We start from the raw sequence: 21,952 nt of genomic DNA, 5'->3' as shown, positions 1-21,952 counted from the left end.
TGCAGTTAATGAGCAAGGGGGGGGGATTCATGTTCATAATATAGTACAAGGAAAGGGGTTAGAACCCATGCTGTTTTGAGCAGTGTGGCAGCCTTTTATGTTTCAGGGGTGATTTTTTTTTCAAGTTGAGATAATGAAATGTGGCTCTTCCCTTGTGACATATAGCTTTGGCTCTAAGATACTGCTGTGAATGTCAAAGACAATCTTGCAAATTTTTATATTCCAGAAACATACAGGAATGAGATTTGGGGTTTATCCAGACAGAGAGTTCATTTTTCCAGATATTATAATGAGATGTGGCCACAGGAATAGAGGACCACAATCCAGCACATAATTAAGCATGTGTATGACCATGGATTTCAAATGCCCCTTAAACTGTGATGGACAGCTCCCTGGAATTTCTGGGAGAGGAGGGAGGTAATCTGGGCTTCTGCAGACATAGTGTGAAATGACTAGAGGGCAGGATCAGCAAGGAAGGGTATAAATAAAGCACACGAAGAAATGTAGCCACATCAGCACTCAAGCATGCCACCACGCACGTCTGCATTCCAGTTGAACTCCTCTGTGGCTGAGAGTGTTGTCATCAGCCGTTCATAACTTCTCTGCCTGAACCCAAGCTAATCAAAGCACACAGGCATCCTAGCACATTCACCCTTGTTTCCAAGGTGATGGCTTAGTTACCAAATGGCCCTTACGAAGCCTCTTACTACTCCAGAGGCTGGAGATCTCTCATCTCTTCTTCATTGAAGATGTTTGGAACCTTTCAGGGGACTCTGTACATACGACAGCATTTCATACTAACAAAACCATTCGAACGGCATAAACAGTGACAGAATGTTTATGCCATTCGTCAGAGTCATTCAGACCTTATGTTATTCCACGGAGACTGCATTCCATTAGCTTTATATATTTTCTGTCTGCTCCAATTCTGTCTTATACATCAAAGACTCGTACCCCTCTGCCTGCTACACTAGAATGCAGATAGATATATTGGATGTAGGGATGGCTGGTGGCTCTAAAGTGTGAGGTGCTAAAGGATTATGCAGAGTCTCTTCCATCACACATCCCTTCAACTACACCTACCCAGAACTCCTCCCATTTATTCTACCTGAGTTCCATCCTGATCTGCTTCCATTAGCCATCTTAAGTGGGACTTCCAGGTTCAAAGGCAACATACCTCTGAGTCTCAGATGCTGGGATCAAAAAATGATTCCTTCATGCTGGACCCTCATGCACTGTGTTTCTGCTTTTCCAAAGGCATCTGTTGGACCACTGTCAGAAACGGTATAGTTGTCTAGATCAGTGGTCCCCAACCCACAATTGGTACCAGGCCGCAGCTCCTCCTTCTCCCCAGCTTCTGCCTTGGGGGCTGCCCTGCCACTTTGCTGCCAGCACCTTTGGTGCTCTCCAGTGGCCGCCATGGCTGGGGCTCCCCCTCGGCATGGCACTGCACAGCTGCTGCTGGCAGCGCCCCCCAGTGGGTGATGGGAAGTCAGGGGCGCCAGCAGGAAAGCAAGTGGAGCAGGGGCTCAGGCAGCAGCGACATCCTTCAGCAAAAGACTACCCCGCCCCCGGGCCTCAATAAAATTGTCAAGCGTTGACCAGTCCCTGGTGATAAAAAGGTTGGGAACCACTGGTCTAGATGAAGGCAAATGACTTGATAAGACTGTAAACATCTTCAAATTTAATAAGTACCCCCTCTAGTTCCTCATCCAAATCATTTATAAATATGTTGAACAACACAGGCCTCAGGACAGATCCCTGAGGCACTTCACTTGCCACTCTTCTCCAAGAGGATGCTGAACCATTAACATGTACCCTTTGGGTACGATCTGTCAACCAGTTATTGATCTGAGAGAATTAGGATCCATACCACATTTTACCAACTTGTCAACAAGAATATCACGTGGAACCTTATCCAAAGCTTTATTGAAATCCAGATAAACTATGTTCCCAACACTGGTTCCCAACTTTTTTAGTATGGTGACATACAAGTTCCAGTATACTTAGCATGGGGACTCATTGATTTATTGTCACATGAATTTTGGACTTAGGTTTTTGACATCCATCACTGTCATGCATTTAGGTTTGCCTAACCATTACGTAACCTTTAGTTATTCAAGCAAAAAAATATTTAGCATACAAATGAATGTGGAATTTGTGGAATATTTTTTGCACTTACATAAAGTATTCAGTTTTTTGCAAATTAAAGAGCACAGCTATCTGATTGAGGGTTACACCTTCATGTGCTATAGAGTTCTAGATGCAGCAAATGGATCTTGCTGAACCTTGAAGGCTACTAGATCTATTTATTCTTCGGCTATATAAAATTCCATTTTTTTCAAAAAGCAGCACCAAGAATTTGTCACATACATCCCTGTCAGAATTCACTATTCTCTGTGTGTACTCAGCAGTAAGGGTCTGTAGTCAACAGAGCTTACTCCCCGGTAAGTGGGAATAGGATTGCTTTATAAGAAAACCCCATTGAATCAAATGGGAGTTATTTCAGAGAAAATGTACAGAAGCAGAAAGGACTTGGCCTCATCAGGACATACAGAGCTAGAGGCCCAGCCCTTGCCATTCCATTTACTTCTTCTTTGAAATAGAAATTGAGAAAACAAAACATGGGAAAGAGGTCAGCATTGGCTTGGGTGGCTCCAAATTTATCTGAATGTTTCAGATTTCAGGCCTGAAGCTCCTCTCTCTTGCAAGACTGTTTTATAATTATATACCTTCAATGGAACATCTCTCCTTTTGGGAAAACACATCTCTTTCTGAACAATGAGCACTTTTTGTTTTTTTCCGATTGTCAGCTCACACCAGTACATCTAATCCAGAGTCCCAGACATGTTCTGTCCCTGTTAATGGCTGATACAAAGGAGGGAATGAAGCTAGCATTTTAAGTTTGTGAGATACAGGATTGGGGAGCACAACAGAAAGATTCTTCCTGCAGTGAAAAAATATTATAGACTCATATTACAGGAAATTACATGAAGATCATTCTATTCCTCTGCCAGTGCTACCACAGTATCTCAAGACCACACTCAGTGAAATGGCAACTTTAAAAGCTAACATTGCTAGTCACTAGCCCATAAATCAGCAGTGCAGACTTTGTTAATGAGCTTCAAGTGGAAATGGAGAGTTAGTATCATGACTATCCTCCTCCTGGATGGGCACCAAGCAGAACCCAATAGCCCCTGCCCAGTCTGCATTGATTTTCTCTTTGCAGAAGATTGAAGAGATGGGACCAGAAGATGTATATCAATTGTGACTTCCCCAGTCATCTGAGACAATGAGTCGATAGCTTGGTCCTGTTGTTTCTCCTCTGTAGACTATCAAAGCATAATTATCTTGGCACTGTTGCTCATAACTCCCCTCCACCCCTAACAAGCACACAAGCACCTGCTCATTCTCACCACCTGGGAGCTGCTGCTGCTGCCCCAAGCAGGGCTGCAGCAGCAGCAGCAAGGAAATGGCACACCTGAAGCAGGTAGGTGCAGCAGCTCCTGAGAGCTTCCTGGGAAAGGTAATTCCTTTGGCCCTTTGTTGTAGGGGCCAGAGCAGGCACAGTCCATAAATGATCTTTAAAAATAAAAGCAATGCCTTAGCAACTACTGAGAAACAACATTACCATGAATGGAAAGTGGGGGGATCAGTGTGGCCAAAGACAGGAAAATGAGGTGGAACAGGGGAGCCAGCTAGCATTGCCAGGTGCCCCCCGGCCACCAACTAAGGATAAGAGGATAGGTTTGTCAAATCCAGGCTGGGAAACTCCTGGAGATGTAGGGGTGGAAGCTGAGGAGAACAGGAACCTCGGTGGGATATGATGCCATTGAGTCCATCCCCCAAAGCAGCCATTTTCTCCAGGATAACTGATTTCTATAGTTTGGAGAGACTTTAGGGAGGGGATTCAGGGGATTCCCAGCTCGCAACTGGAGGCTGGCAACCCTAGAGCCAGCTGCTATGGGGGGCTGCTTTCTGGGCACAGCTGCAGCTTCCACCTAGTTCAACATGGATTGCTGGTTGGTTTGCTACGCACCCCCCTTCTCCTCCTCAGAGGTTCAGCATGAGTTCAGTGGGACGCCAAGCCAAGAAGGGCAGGGAACAGCCGCCATGATCCTACAAGAGCCTCTGACCTACTTGCAGCCCACTTTTTGGTCCTGACCCACAGGTTTGGAAACACTGAGTTAGAAGAATCTGGATGCTGGTACGGTTCTTGCACGCCAGAACTGCATTGCATTTTTATAGGAAAATCAATTTCCCTTATCATCAAAATTTGGATTTGGAGCAATTTTATTTAAAGAACAGCAATTTAAAATGCAGCCCAAAATGAAGTTTCTAAGAATATTATTCAAAGGCTTCCTCCTTAAGAAAAACTTCATGAGAGTAAGCTGACTAAAATGAAACTTACTTCTGAGTAAACCTGTTTAAGCTTGCTCTGTAAGTTAGTTTCATCTTTCCTTGCCATCTTTGACCACAAAAGAATACTAATTATTCAATATTCATTTAAATGGAATTCATATTATTTGCATAGATCATTCATGAACTAAGATATTGGCTATTTTCCAGTGCTTGCTTATACTCCATTAGTACAATTCAAATAATAATATTCATGCACCAAAACCAATGTGTTGATTTCAGTATTTACTATGTTAAGGTTGTGGTGGGTGGAGCAGATATTTGATTATCATCCAGGGCCTCCAAAAAGCAGTCTCACTGATACTGTAAATCTAGGTGGATGCCATTTTTCTGACTCCAGGCTTCATCTCTATGAAAGTAGAAGATGTAAATTTTTATTTTTTATTCCAGGGCAAAAACAGCTGAAGCCAGTGCTGAATGTGTTGTTCTCACATTCCTATTAAGAAATGTACAGCATGTTGCTATGTACATCAACAATTAAAGCCATTGATGATTATTTCCAGCAAAGTATGTTAAGAATCGAAGCCCTGGGTTCCTTTTCCCTGTGGATCTGTTGCCTTCCTCAAGTGCAGAATACAGGAGCATTTTCAGATAGCCATAGTTGGAGTTAAGTCTCAGCAATTATCAACTATTGTATGTTTTCTCATGAAAGTGAAAGGTAATTTTTATATATTCATCATGCACTCAAAATAATAGCTAGGTACTGTAAATACACTTTAAAAATGAAGCAGGGTCTGCTCATTGGTTTATAATCAGAAGTTAGTATGGACATGTTAGGGAATATATGGGAAGGAAACAGGAAGTAGTGATGTGTTGAAACCAACAGTGCAATGTGAAGGAGTTCCTTGTCCCTCATATGCACTTATGAGGCACAGAATAGAGAGGCCATCATTAGTTTCCTATGAAAAACTCTGAGGGCCAAAGGAGGCAAAAGGTTGGAGTTTGGTGACTGGATTTCCCCCTTCTTGTTACATATCTCTAAGCATCAGCCATAAAGATAGGGGGAATGTGGAAGTGGGTTGGTGCTTCTTCTGTGAAAAGCAAAGGCAGCTTTTCATAGAAACATGAGCCCCCCACACACACCTCATTGTGCGGGTGGTATGAGCCACCATTGGCCTCCCACTCCCCATTGAAGGTTTCTGCCCTCTTTCCCCTATAGTGGTGTTTTTGTTATGCTTTTAGTCATAAATCAGACCAATTTAGGCATTCAATAAAGTTATTTTCAAGGCATGGTAGTTTTAAACCAGAGTGAAATTAAAAGTAGGAGAGTCACTTTTAGAAACAATAGTTATAAGCTTAAGCAATTAATTCTTATTACTCAACTAAAGTTCCTGTGAGTCATATTGAAGCTAATATGAGGTGAGAAGGAAAGAGATATAATGGGATTAAATGAGAAAGCTGAGCTCTTAAAAGATGATTAACAGTCTAAACCTAAATTAAGAAAAATATTCCTATCCACATTAGACTAGCAATTAGCAAACAGAACTTAGAATAAAGAATTGTGTCAGAAGAGGTTCCAAACAGAATTTAAAGCTTAAGGAAGATTCCTTATTTAAATAACTAAACTTATTCACAGATAATAAGGTTCGATCACTTGTTTTTGTCCAGGAAGAAAAAATCAGCAGCTGCTGCCTTTTTCAAGCTTTATGGGCCTATACCTCACACCTGATGATTCTCAGTTTAGAATGCAACCCCCCACCCCAGACCTGTATAAACCACACTTGTTTCCATTCTACAGTACACATCACAACTATAACTATCTACAGCCCCCCTTCTACCTCCAGATTAAAAGTTCTTGGATTTTGCTTGGATCCATCTGTTCTTCTTTAGTATGTGGGTTGACATGTATCTTGGAATTATGTCTAGTGACCTCTATAAATAGGCGGACTGTTCCTTCAACCACAGTTGCTAAAAGCATTGCCAGAGGAGATATGTGTACTAGGAATGATGATATTACATTTCCCTTGGAGTCAGGAGTAGTTCTCTAAGGACTAAGGTGATTTAAAGTTCTTTTTTTTTTAAGTATGACACATCACATCGCTGAGCTCTGGCTTCCTTTTAGAAGTAAGCCATAGTGCTGAGCAAAACTAAGAAGAGCTGTTAAAATGGCTGAAATACCTGCCAAAGGCAACAGTTTTAGCTTTCCCCAGGTGCAGTGCAGCCGTGTCCCCAATAGACTCCCCCCCCCCAAGCCCTTCAAGTTACCTTCTCCTGTCTTTGGGGAGAGGAGAACCTCAGAAAACCAGAACCCTTGGTACACACCTGTTCTCTCCAGCTTCATTCTCACCTTATTGCTACCAGGCATGCTCACAAACCTGCATCTAGCATGTGGCTACAGGAAATCCACAGCAACATCAGTCAAGCTCATTTCTCATATAAATGCAATCATCTATGAAAGGCCTTTGAAACTCACACGTGAGACACTAACTCTGTTTTCTCTTTTCTTGTTTTTGTATAGCTCTCCTCTTGACTCAAGGTAAGTGAGTTCCCTCCCTCTGCTTTGTTCCTTTAGCTCTTACTCTGTTCTTTCCATGCTGGCTTTGATTTCATTCCAGGCTTGCTTGTGGAACCACTTGAACACAGTTGCTAACAACAATGGCTGTTCATCAAGACTAAATGAACCCCAAATATTTTTTGTATTGACAACCAGTTGGCAAAGGTATTGAATATCCCCTTTGTAGACCGCCGGGTTACCAGCCACACACCAACCTTTCTGTGTTTGTATTATTTACTTTCTTTCAACCATAGACCTTACGGTGATATTAGTACAGATTTGCAAATAAGAGGGGATGAGCTTCTCCATCATCCACACCAGTGCTGCATCCCCTACTATTACCACCTGTTTAGAAGCCTCCCCAGTGGTCAATCAACACACCTAGAATGAAATTTGGATGAAAATGTATCATGAAAAAGAACATTTATTTATGTAACATCATGGAAATCTTGAAAGGCCCATTTCCATGTATCTGTTAAAGGGATCAGGGCATTTTTGCACTGTGCAGTTGACAGCCTTAGTGATGTGGCAAGAGCAAAGGGGTTGCCTGAATATCAGATTTCTTTTCTCCCTATGCTTCTCCTCCTTGCTGGATAATGTGGTTACAAGAGAGTGGGAGGATGTCTTCACCTTCATTTCACTGTTCACCTATTTGTCGAGCCACCACAGGTTGACTTGAAGTAAGGGAAGCCAAGTATAGCAAAATTTTGAATGGCCAGGCAACTTCCCCTTCACAGTCCCCTCCAGGCTTATCATTGGTCACTTTGGGAGGGGGCAGGTCTGCCTGCCCATATAAAGGGGGAAATCTTACATGTAATTTAAAATAAAAAATATATCACCCACCCCGTGCTGTGGCCTACCTCTGGGGCTCCCATAGCAAACCTGTGTGCTCTAGCACAGTGGTCCCCAACCTGCGGGCCGCGGCCCGGTGCCGGGCCGGGAAGGCCATGGCGCTGAGCCGCGGCTCCCTCTCCCCGCCCCTCCCCCCCCGCCGCAGTAAAAAACTTCCCAGGCCGCAAGCTTGCGGCCCGGGAAGCTTCTTACTGCGGGAGGGCGGGGAGAGGGAATCGGGGCCGGGCCGCGCCCCTGCGGGCGCGGCTCGCGGGCGCGGCCCAATGCTGGGGCGCGGCCCGCGGGCGCGGCCGATGCGTGGGCGTGGCCCGCGCGGGCCGCGCGCCGCGCCCCAATGCCCTGCCGGTCCCCAACCTCAGAAAGGTTGGGGACCACTGCTCTAGCACGCTAGTTGAGAATCCCTGAACTACAGCTTGGGTTATATCCTGAATTCCTGAGCAAGGGATATTTAAGCAAAACATGTATACAGCTCTCACTGCCAGTGCATGTGGCTGTTCAGCCTATGGGGTTTTGTTTTGTTGTTTTTTTTAAGCTCCCTTTACATGGAAGGGCTTTTTCTCACTAATGGCACCTGCAAATTTGCAGTTCAACATAAATTTCATGGATTTAGATTGAGAAGCAGGAAAATGGCAAAATCTTATTGTGGCAAGCATGTCAGATGATCCTTTCTACGTGAGCAAGGAGCCACCAGAGACAGAAGGAAAAAGTGATTGCCGCATGCTTCTGAATTTAGCAGGCCGCTTACCCTGATAAAGCCACTCCGGGACCAATCATGTAACTGGTCAGTAAATCACCCTTCAGCTATGGACGATGCTCTCATTATTTTGTATAGAGAGATTTATACTTGAGTACAAGAAGCCTAAGTAAAATGCCATGAGAATATAAACAAATGTGCACTATTACTCGCAAATGTACTGTCGAATTTCAATGTGTCTCAGTCCTGATATGTCTCAGGTGTGCCCTGTGCACAAAAATCCAGCCTCGGAATAATTAGGAAAGGCAGTGGCCATCTGCTTGTAGGAATTCGATCTACTCTTCACTTTCTGAAAGTCTGTCACATCTGCTCCCACCATCATTTCATTGCTCTAATTAAGCCCTGTGCTAATTTGATCAGATCTTCTGGAACCAAATAATATGTGTTAAAATAATAGCATTTCTATCCTTTCTCATGCTCAAATTTGATTGCTTTTGACAGGTAGTATTAGATAATTCAGTCGCTTGGCTCACTAGAAAGTTACTCTAAAGTTAATAAGAAAAAATGTCTGAATTTCTGATGGTGTTAGGAAAGAAAAGGTGCCTGGAAAATAGCATTACCCCCTCTTGCTTCCCCATTGCTACGTCTGCTCTCAATAGCATCTCCTCCTTTAGACTGAACCCAGTTTATATAACAACACTTCCATTTCAGTTAACTTCTGCTGTTGGGCCCTTTCCATGAGCTACTGCATTGGTATCACTTGGACATGAGGACACGCTTCAAGTTCACACTCTTCTAAATCCAGTGGCAGACAAGTTCCAGAGCAACATGAAAAATGCATGTGCCACTGCACACATAAAATGTCACTCGGGACAGATCATGACTAATAAGCAGAGAATGGACGTGACATTTTCACTTAGTCCATGTCATGTTAGATTTAGAAAATGCAAACATTTCAAAAGAGTTGGGAAAACTATGTGGAAAATTACATTGAAGTTTGTCACTGTCTCTTTGCCTCTAGCTTCTGAATTCATATCTTCTCCCTTCCAAAGTTCTTCATTATGTACAATTTTTAGACCTGCCTCTGAGTAGACCAAGAGCTGCTTTGCTAGCAATCTGTTAAGTTCTCTCTGTGACAAGTTGGCTGTATTATTTACCTCATGTTCATGAACCATCTCTTCTCCATTAATATTTGTTGTTTTATTTATTTGATTTGATTTCTATACCGCCCTTCCATATGGCTCAGGGCAGTTTACATACAACACCATAGGGGATACATGGAACGAGTCAACATACAACATAGTCAATATACAACAATAACAACCCAACAGAGGTTCTAAACAACAACTTCAGTGATCCCAACAATAACAACATAACAAGCTAAACTCCCTAGAGAGGTCAGGCTGCTTCAGGCCATGGAGGGGATGTTAGAGGTGGGGGGGACCTGTGGTCGGTCTCAAGCAAATGCCTGGTGGAGGAGCTCCCTTTTGCAGGCTGTGGGACTGTGGGAGTTCAGGCAGGGCCCTGATCTCTTCAGGGAGCTCATTCGACCAGGTGGGGGCCAGGATGGAAAAAGCTCTGGCCCTCATTGAGGACCGATGTGCTTGTTTGGGGCCAGGGATCACCAGCCAGATGGCAGTGGCGGAGCGTAATGCTCTTTTGGGGGTATAGGCGGAGAGACGGTCTCTCAGGTACACTGGGCCCAGACCGCGTATGGCCTTGAAGGTAAGAACCAAAACCTTAAGCCTGATCCAGAATTCAGTATCTCTTTGCTCTTTAGACATTCAGCTGCTCTTAAGAGCTGGCTTACCGAGGTACATCACTAGATAGCCGTTTCTTAGGCTGTTGACTTACTATCACAATTTGGAACAATACTAAGTTAGACATACTGACAAAGGTGTGACAGGAAAGCAGTCTTTGGATTGGATATTTTGGCACTGATCTGTTCCAGTTGTTATCATTTGCACCAGCAGCTGATGTGTTACTTATTATTATTATTGTTTATTTACCAAATTCTTACCCTGTCCTTTTACCCTTGTCAAAGCCAGTAAGGCAGCTAACATAGTAAAAACCAAAGCTAGAACACACATGTAGAAACATATAAACCTCAATTCAAACATAGCGCAAGAAAGAGGGATCCCTGACGGAATGCCAAATGAAACAAAAAAGTCTTCATCTGCTGGCCAAAGACAGGGCCAGGAGGGACAGATGAGTTTCCTTGGGGAGGGAGTTTCAGAGTTATTGGTGGCTTCCACATGGGGATGGGATTTATGGTTTCCCTCATTGGCTGTAGTAAAGTGAAGCAGGAGTGGGACTTCCACACGGCAGAGTGCCTGTCATTGACCCTGCACCAGCCGCACAGAAGTGGCCACCTCCTTTCCCCTGGGTCACAAAGGCTTTTACTGTTTTTATTTGTAAATCAGAATTAGACTATTGTTTTAAAGGTACAGTAACAACAGATATAGCAGGTTCTCTGAAGTTCCAGCTTTCTTTTCTTTTTAAAAGGAAGCCTATAGCCCCTGGGATTGTGCAAATATGCCTTTTCCCCTCCTTGCACCTAGACTCTCCACCTAATCTTGTTTGGAGAAATAGGATTTGGTTTATTTCATCAGCCATCGAGGAGGATATGCCCAAACAGCACAAGAATCTTCTAAATTTGAGCCTTTTTTGTTCTGTGTGATAAAAACAAAATTTGCTGGGTGTACACAAGCCTTGTGGAGGGTAGATCCCCACAACAGGCAAAAGTGGGGAATCAAGTCTGGAGAATCAGGTTTGATTTCCCACTTCTCCACATGCAGCCAGCTGGATGACCTTGGGCTAGTCACAGTTCTCTTCAAGCAGTTCTCTCATAGCTCTCTCAGCCCCGCCTACCTCACAGGTTGTCTGTTGTGGGAAGAGGGAGGGAAAGCTGTTTGTAAGCTGCTTTTGGACTCCTTTGGGCAGAGAAAAGTAGGGTTTAAAAAAAACAGCACTTACTGTAACTACTGTCATGTTGTGATATCTCCTTGAGCAGCCCTTCATTTTCTGTTCACGGGGTTCCTTAAACACCAAACCAGATTCCTTAGCAAGTGTATCATAATCAGCCCAAGCCTCCCCCAAAATAACTAGGATGAAGATATTCAGGTGATTTCATCTACAGTTGGGCTAAGTGAATTCAACACAATGCTTTAACAATAACCATGCACATTGAAAATCAGCACATAGGTTACCAGCCTGGGCTTGATTCTTTGTCTCTTTACTCTTGCTGAGCTAGTGGGGGTGGAGGATGTCAGATGTTTGTTTTTTACATTGGAGGCACCAAAAACACCATTCCTCACCCACCACCTGCATTGATGCCATCTGTTCTTTCCACCTCATGCTTTTATGGTATCACTCTGTGATGCATGTACAGATCAGACCTTATAGGTTGGGGATCATACATCCCCTACATAGCAGTGGCCATAGCAAGTGTAACCTCAGGACAGCCGCCTGTCTAAACAGAAGGACACTGTGGGCCTCTGTAAGCCAACTTTCCTATATTCTCAAACCAGTTTCTTAAAGAAGTGAACTATTTTCATTCAGTTGTACTGTCCACATGTCATGTACCTGTTACAAGAAGGGAGTTCCCCCTATCTCCCTGGGAATGCCTCATCCGTTGTTCCTTGTCAAAACAGGGAGTGACTTATCTACTGTCTGCCAATTGACACCTCCTTAGGTTCACCTTTGCCATATCTGGAAAGCAGAGATGGGCACTTAGGAAGAAGTGGCAGGTTCATTTTCCAGCCTGGCATCTCCAGACCTTATCAGGACTAATTGGAGCTGACAGCTGGGAGTCGAGGGTGCAATCTATGTTGAAAGCCAGTGCTGAAGCTGATGCAAACAAATCAGTACTGGTTAATAATTAAGCAGCCGTTTAGCAGCATTCACCTTGACAGACTTGACCCTTCAAATTAAAGGAACTCTGGCTTTTCCACTCTTGAATGCTACCTGCTGCTGGGGGCTCCTGCCACTGTAAGCTCATGGCTGATCGTGCCTGGAGAAAGGCAGAGTGTGTGCAACTCCACCCTCCCTGCAGAGTCTTCTTTCTGCCATCTTTAAAGAGCACCTGAACAACACTTGTTTTCGGTGTGGTCCACAGATGTTTTTCACCGCCTTGTGTTTTCCCATCCCCTTTTAATTTTATTTATTTATTTGTTTGTTTGTTTGTTTATTTATTTTCTTGTTGACCACCACTCCTGGATTCTGCCAAGTGGAAATGATCAACCGAATCCTTCAGCACAAAAAGCACAAGCGGAACTGAACCTGTCCTGGCTTGCCCAGCCTAGCCAGATTTCATCAGATTTCAGAAGCTAAGCAGGGTCGGCCCTGGTTCGTATTTGGACGTGACAATGGCAGATCATCTCTGAATGTGTCTTTCCTTGAAACCCCTATTGGTTGGCAGTGACTTGACAGCCCTTTCCTCCATCAAATTGAATTTCACACAGAGCTTGACACCGTACTACAGTCTTTACAATCTGGTAGTACTCACAGTAGTACTTTGGCCACCTCATGAGAAGGAAGGACTCCCTGGAGAAGAGCCTAATGTTGGGAGTGATTGAGGGTAAAAGAAGAAGGAGATGACAGAGAATGAGGTGGCTGGATGGAGTCACTGAAGCAGTGGGTGGGAACTTAAATGGACTCCGGGGAATGGCAGAGGACAGGAAGGCCTGGAGGATCATTGTCCATGGGGTCGCAATGGGTCGGACACGACTTCGCACCTAACAACAAGTACTCACCCACAAGCACAAGAATCTTCTGGGCACATTTATGTTCAATAAGCCCTATTGACCGAATTCCAGCCTCTCCCCGCAGTTGTCCCTTCAGACTTACTTCCCAGATGCTTCTTCTCTTTCAGTATGTAAATGGATCCTTTACCTGGCCCAGGGAAAATAAATGCTTTAATAACTCCTGCTTTCCTTTGCAGAAATTGTGACTTTTAAAAATGACTGTAATTGGGCAATTAGGATATTGCTATTATGAAATATTTTAAAAATGAGCACACTTTGCAGCCAAGAGAAATGCACTAATTAACCATGCTATTCCCCCCCTCCCCAGGATCCTATGAGGAATACATTTGGGTATAGTGGGGAACCATTAATGAAGAAGAAGTAACTTAATTAAGCACCACAAAAAATGAAAAACCAGAATATGCTTGTTGTGTGTATGTAAAGCAAGAATAAATCATAATTCCAGATCAAACACTCTCTGGAGCCACTGGGGGTAGATTATAGTTTGGTTGGTGCTGTGCCATGCCTCAGCAAAGACCAGCTAGGGATAGGGAGTTAAAGGTCTCCATTAAATTGTATGTCCAGGAGTCCATGGATCTTGCTCCAAGTTTTACTCAAGGTAAGAGAGGAAAAATGAGGACAGCCAGATCAGGCAAAAGAGTAGCCCCTAGCCAGGATTACAGTTCATATGAAGTGCTTTTTCCATGCCCCTGTAGACCTTTAAAATGCATTTTTCAGTATGGAGAAAATCACCAATTTCACCTGCTATTACATGCAAATGGTTCACCACAATTTAAATTCTGTTCTCTAGTATACTAAGCTGGTTAGCACTGATATTTGGTGAGGGTGTCCCAGATTTTGCTAAAATTGTGGATACTTGTCAGGAGTAAGGTCCCAAGACTTTCTGTAATGCAATGAGAGAGGTAGTAAGAAACCTCTTTGAGAATCTCAGTGATAAATATCAGACTAGAGTCATCCTGTAAAGATCTTTTGTTGAAGAGTTGTGACTTTCAGATTAGAAACCAGAGACTTTTTTAATATTGCTATTTTTAATGTCAGACTTTTGTTGTTTATCTTTTGATTTAAACTCTGGCCTTCCCAGCATGCCAGCTCGGGGTGGCTTTCAACATTTAAAATCATCACAAACATGGTAAAATCAACAACAGTAGATTATTGTTAATACAGAAAATAGAAGGGCATTGTTAATCCACAATCGGTTCTGGAAAGAAGGGGTAGGCCAGGGATCTGTCTGCAAGCAAGGCCCAAAAGAGGGAAGTATTGTTATGTAGGATGGGCTGTAGATCACTGTATTAGATTGGTATGAGCTGAGAGCTCTGGATGACAAAAAGTGGCGTCCTGTTGTTGTCTCCTTTGAGTCTGTGTTGTAGTAGGTCATTTCTGGATATCAATCTGGCTTTGTCACTGTTTCTTCACTTCATCGGGTGGGTATTATAATCCCAGGAATGCAAGTTGTAAATCATTCAGCTGTGAGTTCCCTGTCAAAGGAACTGGAGCAAATACAATTGCAACATGCTGTTTGGCTACAGGCCAGGCAGTGGACTATCTGGTGTGCTTAGACTGGTAAATGCAGGTAAGGTGGGGTGATGGTATAAGGAGGAGTTCATGTGCCCATTGTATAGTTGCACTTTGGTATCCAGAAAATCGTGCTTAGACTGGTCCGACCTAAAGTGAAAGTTGCTAAAGTCTAGTAGAATTTTTTTACAACTTCCTTTTCACATGTCCAGGTAACAAAAACATTATTGAGAGATCTAAAGTGTGGCAGATAGGAGCTGAGGCAGCACATTCAAAGTTACCATGAATATATTTCCATATCATAGTTATTATTCCATTTACCTGAAGGCAAAATATCTTTCAATATCTGGAATCATTTAGGTGTAAGAACAAAGCTTGGTAGCAGTGTGATCTGGGGTATTACCCTGCAGACTGACTGTGCAGGAGATGTTGGTCTATAGAGCCTCAACATCCAAAGTGGCCAAAACAGCATTCGCTGGCTGAATGTCAGTATATTGTCATTTCCTTAGGAAGCCTGCAGCTAAGGCATGATACCAGAAAGGACAGTTTATGGATCCAGATACTCCGACAATAATTATGTAAGTGGCTGAAACAGCAGGGCAATCCCAGGTTGCCAGGCTTGTGTGGTGCCTGGCTGAGGTTTCTGGTTTCTGTCCATATAGATGAACTCACATACATATATAAGTAAGTCCTTTTCTCTTTTAATTCTTTCTGATAACTCCTTTGTGAGATGGAAGATAGTCCAACTTGTTCATGATGTCAGAATCAATGTTTATTGATTAGATTATTGATAAGGTTTAAATTTTACATAATTTCATTTCACCTTGCACTTCCAGCATGTCATGACCCATTGATCCTGATAACCTTTTCCTCTCTCTACATAGTTTATGCTGATATAAGGTTGTATTAGTCTTTACTGTGCCACAAGAGCAAGACATAGGAGCTTGGTCTGTTTAGCCTGGAGAGGAGACAACTGAGAGGGGATCTGATAACCATCGCCAAGTATTTAAAAGGCTGCCATATAGAGCAGTGGTCCCCAACCTTTTTTAGGCTGGGGACCGGCAGGGCATTGGGCCGCGCCGCAGGGACCGCGCCCGCGCGGGCCACGCCCACGCTTCGGGCCGCACCTGCGGGCCGCGCCCGGCCGCGCCCGCCGGCTGCACCCGCGAGCCGCGCCCGGCCGCGCCCGCAGATCGGGCCGCACCCGCGGGCCGCGCCCGCGGATCGGGCCGCGCCGGCGCGGCCTGCACGGGCACAGCCCGGCCCTCATTCCTTCTCCCCGCCCTCCCGCAGTAAGTAGCTTCCCGGGCCGCAACCTTGCGGCCGGGAAGTTTTTTACTGCGGGGGGGGGGGCGGGGAGAGGGAGCCGCGGCCCGGCGCCATGGCCTTTGCGGCCCGGCGCCGGGCCGCGGCCCGCAGGTTGGGGACCACTGATATAGAGGATGGAGCAGAGTTGTTCTCTCTTACCCCAGAAGGACAGACCAGAACCAATAGGATGAAATTAATTAAAAAGAAATTCCATCTAAACATCCGGAAGAAGTTCCTGACAGAGCGGTTTCTCAGTGGAACAGGCTTCCTTGGGAGGTGGTGGGTTCTCCATCTTTGGAAATTTTTAAACAGAGGCTGGATAGCCATCTGACGGAGAGGCTGATTCTGTGAAGATTCAAGGGAGTGGCAGGTTGGAGTGGATGAGCGATAGGGTTGTGAGTGTCCTGCATAGTGCAGGGGGTTGGACTAGATGACCCATGAAGTACCTTCCAACTCTATTATTCCATGATTCTACAAGATAAGACTCCTGTATATATTTCCTGCAACAGACAAACATGGCTGTCCTTTTGGGACCCATGTGAAAGTGGCATCTACATAACAGTTTTATAATAGCAGTGCTGGCCCCCAGAGCCATATAGAGGTAGTGCATAAGCCAAATAAATTTCTCCCATCCACATCACCTCTGTTACAATTAACCAGGCTGAAGTATCTTTATTTCCATCTCTGAAATCTAGGGAAAGGAACAGTCATCAGTGTGAAATATCTTCATTCAAGACATCTGTTTTGCTTTCTCTCTGCCTTGAAGTTTCTCAGATTAAATTCTTATTTCTGTATCTTGATGACCCAAGTGCTGAGGAATGTGCACCACTGAAGCCTCATCTGTTTTTGTACACTAACTCCATCTGACACAAGGAAAAGCATTAAAGCATTATAATCCTAGTATTCATAGCAGCAGCCAGGTTCTGCATTTGTTCTTTTGTGAAGAACTTTTTTATTCATGCGGAGCATCTGAAAAAGGATTCCCCCTTCCCGGGGCACTCCATGGGAGCCTCTGTGACATGGCAGATTGGCTGTGACACTTCAAGCTATTGTTGACTTCAAAAGGTGGATGGATTTGTCTGTGCTGCAGCGATAGATTAAAGTGGTGTCTCATGACACACGGGATCTGTGTGTGTTTTATAAAACTGTGCTGGCTTTGTGCTGGCTACCTTTTGGACTGACAAAAAGTTCTGCTGATATATTAGTTTGTGCAATATGTTTAGCCCCTGAATAATTTCTGGAGATGAATACGAGGCCTGCTGAAGTCCATGTAGCATTTATGAACTCCATCATATGAAGCATCTTGTGCCAGAAAGGACCAGCAGTCTTCAGAAATACTGCAGGAAGCCTTAAAAACATATCTAGAGAACCTTGTCTTCTAACTTCTCTTTCCTTGGTGTGGCAACTCAGATAGAATGGTCAGGATTCGGTTTAGAGGAATGAAAGGATTTTCACTGTGCAGCAGACCAGTGTTCCTTCCTGCATTTTCCAGTGGCGTGCTTTACGGCAAACACTCTAATCAACAAGAGATAGAACACATGCAGTTATAGCCAGTTTTCTGTTGTCATGTAAAGGACATAGGAGGCAAATGGCAAACAGCACTATAAATAGTTCATGGGAAGTTGGTGGGACAGACTTTCCTAGCTGGAACCACTGAGTTGCTGGTGGTTTATTCAAAGAGTATCTTTTTATGATGACTTCTCATTTCTGACACAGGGGCCATCTAGTCCACAGTATTATTTAAAATCCCAAATGCCATTCTTGCTTGACAGAAATTTCAAAACATTCTCTACAAGGCAGTAAATTGCAATTCAGACAGTCACCAAGGTATTCATGAGACAGTTTACCGTGACAAATACATTTTGGAAATCTTCATCATAATAGTTGTTTTCTTGTTTTGTTTTTTACATGCCACTTTTCACTACCTGGAGGAGTCCAAAACTGGCTTACAAACACCTTTCCCTTTCCTGAGAGGTAGGTGGGGCTTTCCCATTGTTTCTACTAGCGGTTAGCAGCACCAGCACCATGGACAAGGACAGTTTATCGGAAGCCTGTTTTAACAGCAGAACGCCATGACTAGCACACAGACAAATTCCGAGGGTTCACTGTTTGCAGGATACATAACACTAAATTGTGCAAACATTTGTGGCAGATCGTTGAACCTATTACATTGGATTTATTTTGTGTATTTTGTTTCCATTCGTCCCTTGTTATCATCAGCATAGAAGGTTTCAGACATGCTAGATCCCATGTTTTGCTGTAGGGAAGTAGTAGAAAAGGAGAGCCAATATGATTATGGAAGGCAGCTGCTTGAAGTGGAGAAGCTGGCCTCCACAGTGATGCACAGGAATGTCATATAGCCAGGTGCGGAGTATTTATTCTCTGTCAAAACACTCTCCCTTGCTTTGCGCTACTTTCCACAGGGACTGAGTTAGTGGGAAAGATCCCAGTTTCACTGAGAGGTGATGTAAATCCCTAGGACCTTTGGCACAACTGATGACATTGCTGAGCAAAGGCTCCAGTGTCTACAACACCCCTCCCAACTGGGATGGTGTACTTTCCTGTGGGGGAGTGTGGGAAGGATCCAATCTGCACCAGATGGGGGCAAATAAATACAGAGGCTTGTGGGACCATTAGACTCTGAGGATGTTCCCCATACCATGGAAGACCTTGAGGTCCTGGGAAAGGCCCTTTGTGAACACCTGGCTTTTTCAGACAGTGGCCAAACGATCCGGGGGGGACTAAAGTACTTTTGAAATTCTGGAATCAAATACCCCTGCCTGCCCCTGAGTCTGCTATTGAAATCCTTTGATTCACATCCACATCTAAATCTAGTATTGGGTTACATTGGCAGCATCCCATAGTACCGATGTGTCAGGAATCAGGCTGAGCCCAGCCTGCAGAGTCCGTGATAAAGACACATCCAAGGGCCGGGGCTGATAATAGATCTATGCCCCCCAGGGACTCGGGTTCCGGACCCGAAGCAAAACATCATCAGGACCTCCTCTCCACCCGCTAGTAGTGGGGGGGGGGGAGTTGAGCTGCCATTCTTGCCATGCCGGTAATATTGGCAATGTTATTATTGTTTTTATGGGGTTTTAATGGGGATTTGTGATATTGTTACCCGCCACGAGCCACAAGGGAGTGGCGGGATATAAATCTAAATAATAATAATAATAATAATAATAATAATAATAATAATAATAATAATAAAAGATCCAACAGTCGGTTGAAATCCAGAGAGTTTTATTGAACAGAGTCTACAGAAATGCCAAAGCGAGCCAAGATCGTCTTAAGCAAAGATCTTGATAGTAACGGGAAACAATAGTCAGTTCAGAACAGATATAGGGTTCTCTCAATAGGGGAGGGGTACAAAGGCATTTCGGTGGGAGAGCAAGAGGGCCCCGAAGGTGCTAAGGTTCACAGGATTGCCAGATGGCCAGAATCTAATCTCTACGGTTACAGCCTTGTTGAGACTAGGCTGTCTATGCAAGGTTGCTAAGAGAGATTGATAAAGCAACGGAAGAAAACTCCCACTGGGAAAGCAGAGGAGTCTTGGAGCCTAAGGACAGATTTACAGGTTTACAACTCCGATCTTGTCAGGCTTCAGGAAATGAAACTAAACGGGCATGAATTGAGGTTCATGACACGATGCCTCTGATGCATTCTCCTGTCTTGATTTGTTATCTCTCCGTATCCTGAAAGCTTTTTCACACCCTTCATTTTGGGGGACAATTTTTCCTCTTTCATCTCAAGACATGAAATTTCCTAATCTGCATCTCCCTGCACATTTTAAATGTTAGCAGTTATCTAGAAGAACTCAGTATACTTGAGGTCAAAAGGCCTCTATGTATGCGCAAGACAACTCTGAAATGAATAGAGTCCCAATAAGCATTTCTTCACCAAAAGGGGATATATTTTCTTCACTGAAAACACAGGAAATGTGTATAAACTTTGAGGTTTCCTCAATACTTATGAAATACTTGATGTGTTGATTCCCCCTCCCCTTAAAAAAATAGCACAGGCAGCACTTCTTTTTATCCTTTAGCTGGCGACTGGTGGAACAGGCTGTCCTCTCAGCCAATGCACTGCTGTAGGTGCTGCTGGATTTTTTTGCCTTGTTTCCACTCTTGGCAATTGGTGGCAGTAGTTTTGGCCATGTGGACAGTCAGTCGCTGGTTTCTAAGGTCTTCCTCGGTCTGTTTCAGCTATATATCTTTAAGACCAACAAAGTCATTCAAGGTGTGAGCTTTCGAGTGCAAGCACTCTTCCTCAGACTATGAACTGACCATCATAACAGTGGGAATATGATGGTAGTTCATAGTCTGAAGAAGAGTGCTTGCACTCGAAAGCTCATGCCCTGAATAAATCTTTGTTGGTCTTAAAGGTGCCACTGGACTCTGATTTTACTGTGCTACTTCAGACTAACAGGGCTACTCATTTGAATCTGTTTAAGCTATGTTTTCTTTGGTGCCAGTCATTGGGTCTTCCATTCACCAGAGGAGTTCATGAGACAGTCTGCTGGTGTTCATTCTGCAGACATGGCCAAACCCCCTTGCAGCCTGTGCTTTTGGATTTGTTCTTTAATTTGCAGCTAGTTGTCACATTTTATCCAAATTGTCTCATTTGGATTATGATCACAGGGAGCACTAGGTCACTGTCATGAAATACAAGAACAAAAGCCTGTTGTGTACATAATACTGCGTCCTCCTTGGTCAGCTGACAATAGTGAACGCTTTTATTTTCTTTCTGAAATCTTGGCTTGTTTTCAAATTCAATCTTGGCAAGCTACTAACAAAAGATCTGGAGTGGTATGAAAACATGCAAGGCCATCCTGCTCAAATAAATCCTTTTACACTTTTGACTTTTCTGCAAGTGTATTATCAGTTTACAAGATGACCTTCTGAGTGGGAGGCGGTGATGTGTGTTGCACGCAGCACTGGGCTGTGGAGGCGAAGGGAGTGTGTAGAATTTCTTTCCCCTGTTAAATGTGGGATCACTTAGCCTCTGTTGCGGCATCTTCATGTTGCATGTTTCCCTGCCCTGATGCCACATCATTGGCTGCTGCTATCAGGGAAATGTCAAACATGATAATGTCACAACACATGAAATGGAGTTCATCTTTTGCCAAAATATGCTAGAGACATCTCAGCTTGGGAGCCCTCAGAAATCAAATACCATGTTAGAATCACCAAGGCCACAATCCAGCATACATTCAAATCTGGTGCTTCAGTGGATTTCAGTGCACTTAGGTTAGGGCATGATTGTTCTTTAAGCAAACCTCTACTGAAGAAAACACAATTTGAAGGAAAATAAAACCGTAGCATTTTTTTAAAGAAAGTAAGCCATCAGTTCTGTCATTTTCAATCAAATTTTGAATTCCATAGCCTCCCCACAAACTTTTCCTTTAGAAATTGTTTCTATCTCTTCACTCAGCAACTCCAAAATATTATGCTTGCAGGGTGGAGTAATTGATTGGCTAAAGCTTTGTGCACATGTCACCCAATATCTGATTACGACAAGTAGATAGCACCCATATTTAGACCTCCCCACTTTTCAGCATTGGCATGTCATTTAAAACAACTCGTCCTTCTGTTGCTTTCATGAGGCTTTTAGTGCTGGGTTTGTAAAGAGGGTTACTGGTGTGCAAATCCCTCCCTGCCGACCCCAGTTCTTCTACCCAATGTCATCTGCCCAATGTCAGGAGTATGGAGGACATTCTCTGTATGTTGGTCCTGTTCCCATAGACGTGGCAGAAAGGAAGCTGACCATGGAAGAGGAGGAAGCCAAGCGGATTGCAGAAATGGGGAAGCCAATACTGGGCGAGCATCCCAAACTAGAGGTCATCATCGAAGAGTCCTATGAATTCAAGGTCAGACCTGTGCACTTCTTGGGGAGGGAACAGTA

The 21,952-nt window shown here is 44.0% G+C and overlaps 1 protein-coding gene across 5 annotated transcripts in view; it reads left to right on the top strand.

The window, feature by feature from the left end:
* SLC8A3 (solute carrier family 8 member A3) overlaps positions 1-21,952 on the top strand; it is a 205,768-nt gene that overhangs the window by 168,899 nt on the left and 14,917 nt on the right. For all 5 annotated transcript variants that reach the window (XM_077322620.1, XM_077322621.1, XM_077322618.1 and 2 more), the window contains 2 exons: positions 6,878-6,895; positions 21,793-21,917. In XM_077322620.1, the coding sequence (XP_077178735.1) occupies positions 6,878-6,895; positions 21,793-21,917 (143 nt within the window). The remainder of the gene's footprint in view (positions 1-6,877; positions 6,896-21,792; positions 21,918-21,952) is intronic.

Source organism: Paroedura picta, chromosome 2 (genome assembly GCF_049243985.1).
Source record: "Paroedura picta isolate Pp20150507F chromosome 2, Ppicta_v3.0, whole genome shotgun sequence".
In the NCBI taxonomy this organism is placed as follows: Eukaryota; Metazoa; Chordata; class Lepidosauria; order Squamata; family Gekkonidae; genus Paroedura; species Paroedura picta.
The sequence above is the reverse complement of the archived record's forward strand: the minus strand, read 5'-3'. Positions and strand labels throughout refer to the sequence as shown.